The sequence below is a fragment of the Belonocnema kinseyi genome, chromosome 6 (genome assembly GCF_010883055.1).
Source record: "Belonocnema kinseyi isolate 2016_QV_RU_SX_M_011 chromosome 6, B_treatae_v1, whole genome shotgun sequence".
Lineage (NCBI taxonomy): Eukaryota > Metazoa > Arthropoda > Insecta > Hymenoptera > Cynipidae > Belonocnema > Belonocnema kinseyi.
Genome location: NC_046662.1, coordinates 34,942,756 through 34,956,433, shown reverse-complemented (window position 1 = coordinate 34,956,433; position 13,678 = coordinate 34,942,756). Strand labels below are relative to the sequence as shown.

Genomic DNA, 13,678 nt, shown 5'->3' with positions numbered 1-13,678 from the left:
TCATATGGAGTTAAACCCTTTAAATGAAAATGTTTGATTACCGCTCTGAACTCGTTTTTTTTCCATTTTTCTTAACGAACAATTTTTTTTTCAATTGGTTTTGAATTGGTTTTGAATTGGTTTTTTCAATCTAGTCGGGAGTGGTGCTGGCTGAAAACAGATGATTTGGAGCGATTCGCGCGCCATCTGCTGGTCATTCTAAGGACTTATTGAACTACCCTCGTATATTTACCCTTATCAGTTCAAAAACAACTATCTTATAGAAAATTGGTCTTTTTGGTTAGAAAAGAATTATTTTTTGGTGAAAATTCATTTTTTGGGTTAAAAATTCAGTTTGTTTCGTTAAAAGTTTATTTTTCAAGCTGAAGGGTTACCATTTTTATCTTCCGATTCAAAATTAAACGGATTTGTTAAAAATTCGTATTTTTGGTTTAAAAATGTAACTATTTGATTGAAAGTTTAACTATTGGATGTTAGTGCAGCTGTTTGGTTAAAAATCAGTTTTTTAAATTGAAAATTGATCTGTTAGGGGATTCCATGTGTTTTAAATTAAATTTATATTAATGTTATTTAGAAGAATATATTCCTTTATTATTTTTCTGTTCTTGTTAAAAATCACTATATTTTCTCTGTTTTAAGAGAATTTTGGGCTACGTTACTCTTCTCGGAGGGGCTAGGGGGGGGGGGTCTAATTTTTTGACAGATTTACATTAATAATTAGATGTAGATTAGATGATTTTAATTACATTCGATTTAAATTAGGCAAAAAGACCAAATCACCTTTAAGTCCCCGGATATATTCGCACCTGCGAGAATTCCAGTCGCAGCAGGGAAGAAAATGGCAAGGACTGAAAAAAAATCGTGGTTCTGGCCATCCTTTGGTTTATAATCAGGATAGAAATTTTCTTCGAAGAGGCGAGCTAGAAAAAGAATAGCTTATTATTAGAATTCGTATAGTGGAATCCATTCAAGTGAACCTCAGCCAACTAAACTAAATTCAAATTAATTTTTCAGTCAATTCAACTAAATAACTAAATAATCATAGAGTATTGTTTAAAACTCTTCAATTCCAAACACAGTGCAATCTTTCCTATTTCAAGGGCCACGAAACGTAAAAATTTTCGCTATTTTGAGGCTGGAGGGCCACCCTCCTCTAGTGTGAGTTATGAGGTGATTTTGTCAATTCACGTTCATTGGCGTGCATTGTTGCGCATGATGCATGCCAGTGTTTCTCAAGTGTTATTGTTGACGTATGACTTTAAAAACAATTACATTTCCTTGAAATAGTACAACTTTGCAACTAAAAATAAATATAATAAAAGCAAAAGACGACTCTAATATTTCGCTGAATATTGAGTTTTTTAGCATGACGTTACGGTCATGCTAGGATAGACAGAAGTATCAGCAGGGTTAATATGGTTGGTCCATCGTGACATGAGAATGAATATGTTATTTTAGAGAAAATATTCTAAACAAATGTAAGTTATAAAGGTTTGAATAGTAACATTTTTCAAGTGTAGAATGCATTTCCGCAATTCTGTTTTATCCTTTGATCGGTTGAACTAATTTTAGTTTTACGAAATACAATAAACTATTTGAAATTTCAGTTTAGAGAACTTGATTCTGATCAAGTCGATCTGATTCATTTACCTTAAATTTTGGATATTAGATTTTACTTCGTGAAACTGAAAGGTCGTCAATCGACAAAAGAATGAAATATGACTGAAAAAATACATTACACACGAGGTCTTCCCGCTCTTTACGTCTCTTTTCAATGGGTTAGCCACTGGCGCGGGCGAGATTGTACATCCCGTGCCGGGAGCGTGGTGGGAGCTAACGTAATTGCGCAATTTGAAATTTCCTGCATGAGTGACTTGAATTAGGTACGGCTTGAAAGAACTGCGTCTTGGAATAAGTAAGAGTGCACTGTACATACTTTTAAATTCGATCTTAAAAACAAAATGGGTTTAGAATAAATGTAAAAACTTTCAATTTGAAATTGAATATACTTTGAATCCTAAATGAATTTTAAATGTAATACGAATGAAAAATTGTTTGGCTTTTAGGAATTTACTACTACAAATTCCCTGGAAACAAGAAAGTTAAAAATTACAAATATTTTAAGTAGAAACATTTCAATTTTTAATTAGAAAACCTTATCATTTTGTAAAATGCAATTTTTTCTGTGATAAAAGACCCCTCTCCTAGGCTCTGCGGGGAATCGAACCCCGGTCTACAGACTGCTGGTTGGGTACTCTTGCCACTAAGCTATTGGAGAGATCGAAAGAATCTTTTTTTTATAGAAATGCGGTTCTCTGTAATATCAGACATAATATTTACAAGATCTATATTATCATCGGCGATAGTAATGACTGATCAAAGCACCCGTCCGTTAATCGGTAGACCTGGGTTCGATTCCCAGCGGAGCGAAGGAGAGGGATCTCTCTTCACAGATAAAATTTAATTCAAAAAATGGCGTGACTAATTCAATTTCAAATCCTGAATATAAAGGAAAATGTATTTCAGAATTTTATCAACATTTTTTTACGTTTTTTACAATCATTCTAAGAATACCTGTAAACCATTAAAAAATTAAAAGAATTTTTATTCAAAATTCAGATGTTTCCGAAAGAGCGTAGGTATTCGTAAATTTCTTTTTTTGATAAACTTAGAAATGCTCGATCTTCTAATTGATTCCCAAAAACATTTAATTTATAAAAACGGCAGGTGTATTTTTAATTCTTGAAAGCGGATTTTCTCAAAAAATCCGATTTTCATATTTCCTGAGTTTTGTTGAAGCCCTTATAGAAACCCTTATAAAACGGATAGGACGCCTTTCTTATATGAACAGAAATTGTAAAAAATATGGGCAAAAAAGTGGAGCTTAGCAGAAAATCTTTTTTGTTTTTTAGATTTAAAAACGTATAAACAAGATTTTTAGGAAAATGCTACTATTTTTATTTCTTCCAATATTTGAGAAAAGTTTTTGCTGATTCAGAAAAGGGCATCTTTCTCAAAACTTCATTCATCATTCATTCTCAAAAAAATAAACAGTCGCCATTTTGTTTGTTTCTAAATTAGAAAATTACTATATTTTTTTAGAAGTATTATATAACTTTGATTTCGTATAAGGGCGACCTCTTTGACTAGGGAAAAGTCACATGACAAGTTTGAAATAAATTTATTGGGGGCTATATGACTTAGTCCTCGTGACTGACACCGTCAGTCAAGCCAAATAATAACTGTCACTGTCAGATAAACCACTCAATGACTGACACTGTCAGCCAAGCCATTCAATGACTTGCAGTTTTGCACTGCCAGCCAATGACTTATGCTGTCAGTCAAGTCTGTCAATGACTGACACTGTCAGCCAACTCAGTCAATGACTGACACTGTCAGCCAACTCAGTCAATGACTGACACTGTCAGCCAACTCAGTCAATAACTGACACTGTCAGTCAAGTAATTCAATGACTGACACTGCAGTTAAGTCAGCCAATGACTGGAACTGTCAGTCGAATCATTAAATGACTGACTTCTGGCTATCCCTGCCATACATAAATAAATGTAGTTTTTACCATCATATCCTATGAATCCTTGAGCTCTCTCTGCATCACTTTTTGGCCCAATGAATGTACCAATCAAAAAATCGGCTATGGCTAGCAAGAGAATTACTAGAAGGCCAACTTGAGCCTTAGCTTCCCACTCCATGCCTATCATAACAATCGCCAGCAAAAGAGCTACTGTGATGACACCTAACGATTTGAAAATAAAATAGTTTATCGATTATATTATCAGGTGAAAATTATAGGCCTCTGACTCACTTCAGATATTAAAAGTAGTGTAAATAGTGTCACAAATTCGAAAAAGATAGTGTCAAAATCGTGTCATAAAATTGTTCAACTATTAAACTTTGGTTTGGTCCGAAATCGAAAAGTGTGCAATGGAAAATTTGCTTTTTTTACGTCAAATTAAATTTTTCAAACTCGGTAGCTTAAAAGCATTAAAAATTAACTTGAACGTTTATTTAAATTATTATTTAGTCTTTAAATAATAGAAAATCCTGTTCATTTATCTTAGACTTGACAGTCTTTTCCCTATTCCCTGATTTATCTAGTGTTTCCACTCCGTGCGAACTAAATTAAAAGAACACAATAAGAAAATCGAACCATTTTTAGAAAGTTTATTATTTTTGTTTGAAGAGTATACCATGAAATGTTTGATTAAGAATTCATCTTTCTTGCTTAAAATTGTAATATTTGGTTAACAATTGTCTTGGTTGAAAATTCAACTATTTGGTAAAACATTCGTCTATTTCGGTACAAAATTAATCTTCTTAATTGAAAATTGATGTCCTTTGTAAAATATCTATATCGCTGAAAAGTCAACTCTTTGGGCAGTAAACTAATTTTTTTATTGTTAAAAACGCAACAGCTTGGTTAAAAATTAACCTGTTTTAGTTAAGGATTCAATATTTTGCTGTAATTTTTTTTCATCAACTATTATACTTTTCATTGAAAACTTATCTTCTTTATATTGAAAATTCTATTTCTCGGTTGAAAGTGAAATTGTCTTATTAAACATTAATTTTTATTATTCTCGAAGATTTATAGTTTTAGTTGATATTTTGTTTTTGAAAGTTATTTTCAAAAATTTCTAGTCAACTATTTTGTTGAAAATTTAACTAATTGCTTGAAAATAAACTTTTTTGTTAAGAATTAATATTTTTGGGTTGAAAATTTAATTTTTTTTTGTAGAAAAAACGTATTTTCGGCTCAAAAACTAAATTATTTTGTAAATTTTTTACAGTTTTATTTAAAATTCATGTATTTTGTCGAAAACACTTTTCTTCTATAAACTTGAACTATTTGGTTAAAAATGATACAGTTTTGTGTCAAATGCGACTGTTTGGATTCGAATGAATCTCTTTTAGTAAGGGATTCAAGTATATTGTTAAAAATTGTTTTTTTTTTTTGGTGAATCCCACCGTTTCTTATTTTAAATTAAAATCTTTTTTTTTTAAATATCAACTGATGGGTCGAAAATGAACTTTGCTGTTGAAAATTAATATTTCCCGGTTAAAAATTCCACCATTTTATATAAAATTTGTGTTTTTGTTTTAAAAATTGAAGAACTTGGTACAAAATTCAACTACAATGATACCCTTCAATACTACTTCCTTCTATTGCTTTTCCGAGAATTGACGCCGTGCCGCGGATGACGAAAAGGAGCTGCAGCTTATCAGGTTATTTCCCCATCACCGCCAGCCTCAAAACCGGCGCAAAATAAGGGTTTCACTGTATCTGGTGTATAAATTATTTGTTTTGTAGGAAATTCTTTTTTTTTTATTAAAAATTAATTTTCCTAAATTATAATTCAACCAGTCCCATTCTTGTTAGAACTTGATCTTTTTTAGATACAAAACTCTACCATTTAGTTGAAAATGTTTTAAAACTAAAAAATATAAAATAACAATCAATAAGATAAAATTTGGACTATAATTATATTCTATTTTTAAATGTATTTTGCTGAATTTTTCTCTTTTTTTACAACATATATGTATTCTAATGATAATTCGTCTTTTTGGGTAGAAAATCAATTTTTAAGTCTAAAGTGCCAGTTTACGGTTGATAATTATTCTGTTTTAGTTGAGGATTTAATTACTTTGTGGAAATTCATTTATTTTAGTAATATCCAATTGTTTATTTAAAGAATTTTTATTATTTTTTGGTTTAAGTATCAAGTAATACCCTTTTTCGGAAAAATGTGTATTTTTAGAATAAAAATTCTACTTTTTTATGGACAATTCATCTGTATTGCTTGATAATTTAACTGTTTTGTAGAAAATTCGTTTACTTTTTATTGAAAATAATTTTTTTAATGAAAATTGAAGAATTCTATTTTTGGTTCAGAATTGATATTTTATATTTAAAAAATTCAATTACGTGGTAAAAAATTGATGTAAATTGTTGAAAATTCATATCTTTGTTTAAAAATCTATATATTTGGTTGAAAATAAAGCTATTTTGTTTAAAGCTCCTCTTTTTGGCTTGAAAATTCAACATTTCGGATGGTCCTTAATCAGTGATTGAGGCAATTTTTAGCAGTAAGATGCAATAGCGAAAAATAGTGCTTTCAATGCAATTTTTTAAAATACTTTTAAAAAAGTGTCATCGCTAAACAAAATATTAAATAGTGTCAACAATGTGGTGAGTCCGAGGCCTGAAATTAGATTAAAAATGCATTGTGATCAGTAAAATATTTTCATATAACAGCGAACTTAATTTTCCATTTTCAGTGCAGCGGAATGTAATTGAAATTATATATCTATGGCGAGAGACGGTTGCGAATTTCGCCTCGGAAGGGTATAATGCGCAAGTACTCAGTCGAGTATATTGCGCAATATTATGCTTTCTAATTGGAAACGGTTCAAGAGGGGCCGACTGTTTACATTTCTAGGGTACCGACTTGGTTAGAAACCAGTGCGAGGCAACTCCCGAAACTATTATATGGGACTTGAAGTGTATAATGGCCGTTAGATGCCTAAGAGCTGAAAAGGGAAACTTCAGGTTCGCTGAACAGGCATGAAGAATAAGTTCGTATCCATGGATTTGTTATACAAAATATCGTATAAATCATGTGGAAGAAGGACTTATTGATTTGTGTTTGTTTTCAGTACGAGCTGCAGGCGAGTGTGCGAGCCGAATACAAGCACTGGAAATATGCACTCGTCAATAAAGTCCCTCTTACCCACCTTGGTAGATAATATACTGTTTTTTACCTATTATTCTAACATCTGCACTGCTGCAGTCGATAATACAGGACTCATATCGCCGGAGAAGATCTACTAAACTTTCGCAAAATCCAACCACGTACATCGCACACGCGACTGCATTTGCCAGAGAGAAAATTATACCTATAGATCCACCGAATTCAGGACCCAGTGATCTGGAAATCATGTAGTAGGTTCCACCTGTAATTATTATTGATTAAAAACCATCAATTTTGAATGAAAAAAAAGACTGAACAATTTTAAGTTTATTTAAATTGTTTTAAATATTTCTAAAAAAATTCTGAATGAAATTGTGAAAATTCTAAATTCATGTATTACGAAACTATTTTATAATCAAAGTTAATAATATATGAATATGGAACAAGGCTACTGTGATACCAGTGTCAAATTGCACAGTTTAATAATTTCGAAAAACATTTTGAAAGGCATGGCTTTATTTTTTATGCGAATTTTTTTTTCACAGATTATTGTAGAAAGGGGCTTGGGAAATTGAAAAGCTACCTCCAAAATATTCAGTTCTTAATTATTAGGCATTTTTTAATGTTGAAGAATTTCAATTTAAAGTTATGATACAGTGAAAAAGTTGAATTTCAAAATATATCAGCATTCAATAAGTGATTTTGAGTGAATTATTAATTTGATTTTTTTATTATTTCACTCCTTAACTCCTTAAAATAATTTGAGATTCATTTCGCTTGGTTGAAATCTTCTGAATTCCTTTAAATATAATTTCAAAACACGGGCATTCGAGACCAAACTAAAAATCTATACCCCTCCCCCACATTACTTCTTTCCTCACCGAGTTGGTCACGCTTACGCCGAAAAGGATATGGCTTAATGGTTAGACACTCGGACTTCACCTCAGAGGTCCGGGGTTCGATCCCTGAGCTGGTACCTCTAGAAATTTTTAAATGTACCTTCACTGAGGTTCTGGTGGTTCGGAACCAACCTTAAGCTGTAGGTCCCCCCATCGTGTACTTGACTGCAACCCAGTCCGTCAATGATGGGGTAAAAACCAGGCTTTGTCCAATATGTCTGGGCAGACTGCTCTCATCAGATCACTTGATTGCATTATAAAAATGCGTCCGTGACTGATCATATATACCGGGACAGCCCCGTGCAAAATGATCAAATAAAAATCCAACTCTAAACAAAAATGCCTTCGACATATTGGGCAGTATAAGCCTGTGACAACATTTCAACACAGAAATGTTTTTTATAATAATAATAATAATAATAATGTAGAAGAATTGCAGAAATTCAGGGATTTTAGAGAATTCACAATATTTAAGGAATGAAGATTAGAAGATTCAGGAAATTTGAAGAATTTCCTGAATTCCTTAAATATTCTGAATTTAGGGAATTCATTGAATTCAGGAAACGCAGAAAATTTAAGTAATTTTAGAAATTCAGGGGGTTAAGACAGTTTAAGGAATTGAAGGCATTCAGAATATTTTAGAAATTCAGAAAATTCAAGAATTTAAGAGAATTCAAGGAATTCAGATAATATTATAATGGGAATTCAAGTAAGTTAGAGGATTCAAGGAATTCAAAAGATTAAAGAAATTCAGAGGATTCAAAGAATTCAGGAAATTTACAGGTTAACGGCTTTTTCTTTCTTCAAAGTATTTTAAATTAAATAAAAAACTTATTAACTGAAGGAATTCACGGATGTTAAAGAATTGAAGAAATTCTCTAAATTTGGACAATTCAGAATACTTAATGAATACAGAGGAATTCAGATGAACAAACGAAATTTCGGGATTTCAGGAATTTATAATATTCAAGCAATTCCGCATATTCAAGTAATTCAGAGAAATTAGGAATTTCCGAGTACTGATGCAATTCAAAGAATTCAGAGAATTCAGAATATTCCAATAATTCAGGGAATTCAGAAAAACCACGGATTTTAAACTATTCAAGGAAATCAGGCAGTTCTAAGAATTTTTGGAATTTAAAACATTCAATTTATTCAGGAGATTCAGAATATTCTAGGTTTTTAGGAATCCAATTTTTTTCAAGAATTCAGAATATTACAAAAATACAGGGAATTTGGAATTATCCATAAATTTAAGAAAAAACCAATGATTTTAGGGAATTAAGAATATTTGGAGAGTTAAGAAAGTTCGGAATTCAGAAAAATTTAGAGAATTTAGAGAAGTTGGAGAATACAGAGAACTGAGAATATTGCAGGAACTCAGAGAACTCAGAGAATTTCAAAGATTTCGGATCACTAAAGGAATTGTATAAATTCACAAAATTCCGGTAAAACAGAAAATTCTATGGATTTCAGGAATTCAAAAAAATACAAAAAATTTAACAAATTCAGAATGTTCAAGTATTTTAAAGAAGTCAAGAAATTAAGAGAATTCAAGAATTTGTATTCCTCTAAATATAAAATTCTTCATTTTGAAGAATAAAATTGAATTTTTTATAGTTTTAAAGAATAAACTAAGAAGGTTACAGGCTTCACCCCTCCTTGAAATTAAAAAATTGTAATTTTATTATAGTAGATACGGACAATTGATTTAATTATTTTTACTGAAACTAATATCATTATTCAAAAAGATTAAAGGCTTTTTCACAATGAATAAACAATTCATTTTAAAAATATTAGTCTAAAGTGATTAATTTAATTTAATTTTAAACTTACAGTTACACTTATATACTTCCAAAATTTATATAATAAAAAGAACCAATTAAAAAAAAGAATAATAAAAGCATCCCTGCGAACCAACTTCATGCTGTGAACAGAAGGAGCTGTGAGCAGCCAATACATTAGCTGCTCACAGTTCCTAACACGTCTACTGTCTAAGGGAAAAACTAAGTGACTTTTGCCATAGAGGTTATTTTCTCATGCGCATGTATCGGAAAATAGTCTCTATGGCAAATGTCACTTACTATGTTTTCCTGTTGGACAGCAGATGTGTAGATTATTTTATTATTAATTTTTGACGGTTGAAAAAGTAGAATTACCTCCTTTGATGAGACCATTTGTACTAATCGCTGCCATTGACAGCGAAGTTATAGTTGTTACCATTGTTGTTGTAAGAATCAGAACTATTGATTCTCCTGTGAAAAAATCATTTGTTTTAGAATGCATTGTAATTTTCTTTGATAATAAAAATGTTTTAAATAAATTATTACCTACGCCTGCTTCTGCTACCACCCAGGATAATCGCAGAAAAAGCATTACACCCCAAATGTTGAGCAAACATCTTAAAAGTACTCCTTGAATCCATCCGAATTTTATACCAGTCGTAGGAACTTTTTCATCAACTATAGGCAACGTGTGAGTTCCTGAACTCTGAAATCAAATTTTTGTAACAATAATAGCAAACATTTGTTCAGGAAAAACAAAACAAAAATTAATTGACCTTACTGTAACTGAAGTTCTGAACTTTCAACGGAATTGAACATTTTTTCCAATTCTATTTTCCCTACAAGCATTGTACCAACTACAATTTAAAATAATGCATTTTAAGTGTATTTTGTGATTTATCATTTGCAATATAAATTAATCAATATTTTAGAAATGTGTGTAACTTACAAAGCCACGATTAAAAAATTTCGTTTATTTCAACGTTCTGAACTTTAAGTAAATTTGAACTTAAATAATCTTGTTATACATAATTTTTTATTTTAGCTTTTATTGTGGGAAAACGCTAAATATTTATAGGTTAGGTATGTATAGGCTGATGTTGTTCCCATATAAAAATTAGTTAATTTTTATTATCTGTTACAATTATGTAAACATAAAACCAGGAATGAAAATGCTCACTGTGTGTATTTAAAATTTAATTTCGATAAAAATTTAATTCAAAATATAAATAAATAAATCCTTCGAACTAAAGAATTTTTCTAAAAAATGCAGGGACTTTTTCTTTCTCTTCCACATGTTCAAAATGTTTTTTTAAATCAGCCTGATTTTTGTAATTTAATTCTTATTATTAAACCACTGATATAAAAAAAGAATAATCTGGCAAAAGGAATTGTTTTTCATATTTCAATTCTACATTTTGAGAGCATTAATTTGAGCTATCTCTGTAGAAAATCGGACTAAAAATAAGTTCTCAGCATAGAGGCTTAAGTAACCAAATTTTTCGAATGTTTTTTATTTTAATTTTTAAAAAACTAATGTCAAAAATAAAAAACTATATCATAGCCAATTTTATTTTTTATATTAATTCTGCGTGTCACTATCTACAATTTGAGTCAGCCCAAGAGAAAGTATGACTATAAGAAAAGCTTCCAGGAAGGGGCTGCAATACCCAACTTTCCCTTAATTAAATTTATTTCTTATGTTTCAACCATTATTATATGAAAATAAAAAACTCTGAAATAACCAATTGTATTATTTTATTTGAATTTTACATGCCGAAAGATTCATTTTGAGTCATGTACGAAGAAAATCCAACTGAAAAATAAGCTTTCAATACTTAAGTCTAAAATCTAAATTCATCATATTTTTCATATATTTCAACAACTGATATAAAACGAGAGAAAACTAGAACATAGAAAGTTTTAGGATTTACGCCTCTAGCGTAGGGGTCTAAAAAATTTATCCCATTCTTCTTATTCTTTAACTACTATTATATCAATTCTACATTTCAAGGGCTTCAATGTGAGCCATCTCAGAAGAAAATCGGTCTAAAAGTAAAGCTTCAAACGTGGTCTAAGAAACAATTATGTTCCATTTTTCTTATTCCTTTAATGTTGTTTCAAAAAATGAAAAACTGTAACATAACAAATGTTTTACAAAAAAAAATATAATATTCGCAAGTTCGATGTTTTATCTCAATTCAACATGCCAATAGCTTCAATGTGAGCCATCTTAGAAGAAAATCGGACTAAAGTAAAGTTTCTAGTATAGGTTCTAAAAACCAAGTTTTTCCCATTTTGGTATTCCCTAACGAATGTTATACAGTAAAAAAAGAAAGCTAAAACATTAGCAAGTTTTATCTTTGATCACAATTCAGCATTTCAACAGCTTCTATGTGAGAAATCTCCGAAGAAAATCGAACTAAAAATAAAGCTTTAAGAATTGAGTCTATGAACCAAATATGTCCCATTCTTCTTATTCCTTTATTGCAATTATAAAAAAAAGGAAACTTTAACATTAGAAAGTTTTATCTTGTATCTCCACTCGACATGGCAAGAGCTTCAATATAAGCCATTGCAGAAGAAAATCGCACAAAATGGAAAGCTTCCAACTATGGGGTTGGTAAAACGAAATTCGTGGCCATTTTTCTAATTCCTTAACTACTGTTATAGAAAAAAAAACGAAAACTATAACATTAACAGGTTTTACATTTCACCTCAATGTTACATGCCAAGAGCTTTAATTCGAGATATCCCCAAAGAAAAGAGGACTAAAAGCAAAGCTTTTAGCGTAGGGGTATAAAAAATAAATTTAACGCATCATTCTTATTATTTAACTACTCTTATAAAAAATAAGAAAACTAAAAAATGACAAACGTTATGGTTTATCTCAATTTTATAGGTCAATAGCTTTAATGTGAGCCATCTCCGAATAAAATCGGACTAAAAGAAAAGCTCTCAGCACTGGGGCCTATAGAACCAAATTAATCTCATTTTTATTATTTTTTAATATACCGATATAAAAAATGAGAAAATTAGCATGTTTTATGTTTTGTTTAAATTTTACATGCCAAATGCTACAATGTGAGCCATATCCGAAGAAAATCGGATTAAAAGAAAAACTTCCAACATAGGGGTCTTCTCTTCCTCTTTTTCCAAATCTTTATTAATCTTTTCCCTTCATTTATTACTAAAAGGTTAAAATCTTTAAAATTTCATAAAATATTTCGTAATGTTACGAGATCCCTTTAAATAAATGGAATCTTCAAAATTCGTGGGAATCTTTCTGAATATCTTGAAATCTCTTAAATATTTTCGAAGCCATTAAAATGACTGAAAATCTCTTAAAATCCTTCATAATTTTCTTAGGTGTTTTGAAATTTTACTAAATCTTTCGGAAGCCTATAATATTCTCTAGAATCCGTAGATGTACTTTTGAATCTTTGAAAATCTTTAAAAATCCTTTGAAATCCCATGCGATCAGAGATACAAATTTAATACCCGGCAATTCAAACATTCAAGAGCACCGCTTAATAATAAATCAGAAAATTTTAAATTACAAATTGTAGTAAATTTATACAACATACTGTATCCGAGAAACCTTTTGCAAACAATGGTTTATTTTAACTTTATTGTAATTAACTTTATTGTAATAATTATTCTAAGAATCACTGCTTCATGGTTAGTGCCAGAAACATCGTTGACAGAATCTCTGCAAGTGCAAACATACTAATGTTTGTGTTACATGTTTATTTTGCAATGCTATTTTCTCTGAAAATCAAGGATTCTTAGTTTAATTGCCGATATTAAACACATTTTCAATTTAAACTTCACAATTTAAAATCTGAACTTCAACAATTTCGGGGTCTTGTTTTAATACAAAGGAAAGTGTCTTTTAAAAAGTAATCTGCCAGACTATTATTTTTACAAGAATTAATAGCATAAGTTATTAAATATTTTAAAATATTCTAAAAGGATTCGAGTAACCTGAAAATTAAGAAATTTTCATTTAAAAAGGTTCGGAGTCTTAAATGTTCAATTTGGAATTTAAGAAATTGAAATTCGATTAAAATCAAATTCAAAATCCTATTTAACGTCCAATATTCAAGTTAATGTATAGAATTCCTCAAAATAAAACCAAGAATCGAACGACCATATTTGGACAACCACTATAAAGTGCTCCTATTGTAATTAAAAACGATCTCATTTAAAATTTTTTTTTCCTCCATAAAAAAATTTTTAAACAAAAAAAAATTCGAATATTTTACATTTTAAAGTAACTTTG

General features: G+C 30.1%; 1 protein-coding gene across 1 annotated transcript in view; it reads right to left on the bottom strand.

Annotated features, from left to right (window-relative positions):
• LOC117174567 (bumetanide-sensitive sodium-(potassium)-chloride cotransporter) overlaps nt 1–13,678 on the bottom strand; it is a 58,007-nt gene that overhangs the window by 22,362 nt on the left and 21,967 nt on the right. Inside the window, exons 3-7 of the mRNA XM_033363792.1 lie at nt 9,940–10,099; nt 9,769–9,864; nt 6,781–6,972; nt 3,578–3,754; nt 781–920 (exon numbers count right to left, since the gene is read on the bottom strand). Coding sequence (XP_033219683.1) covers nt 781–920; nt 3,578–3,754; nt 6,781–6,972; nt 9,769–9,864; nt 9,940–10,099 — 765 coding nt within the window. The remainder of the gene's footprint in view (nt 1–780; nt 921–3,577; nt 3,755–6,780; nt 6,973–9,768; nt 9,865–9,939; nt 10,100–13,678) is intronic.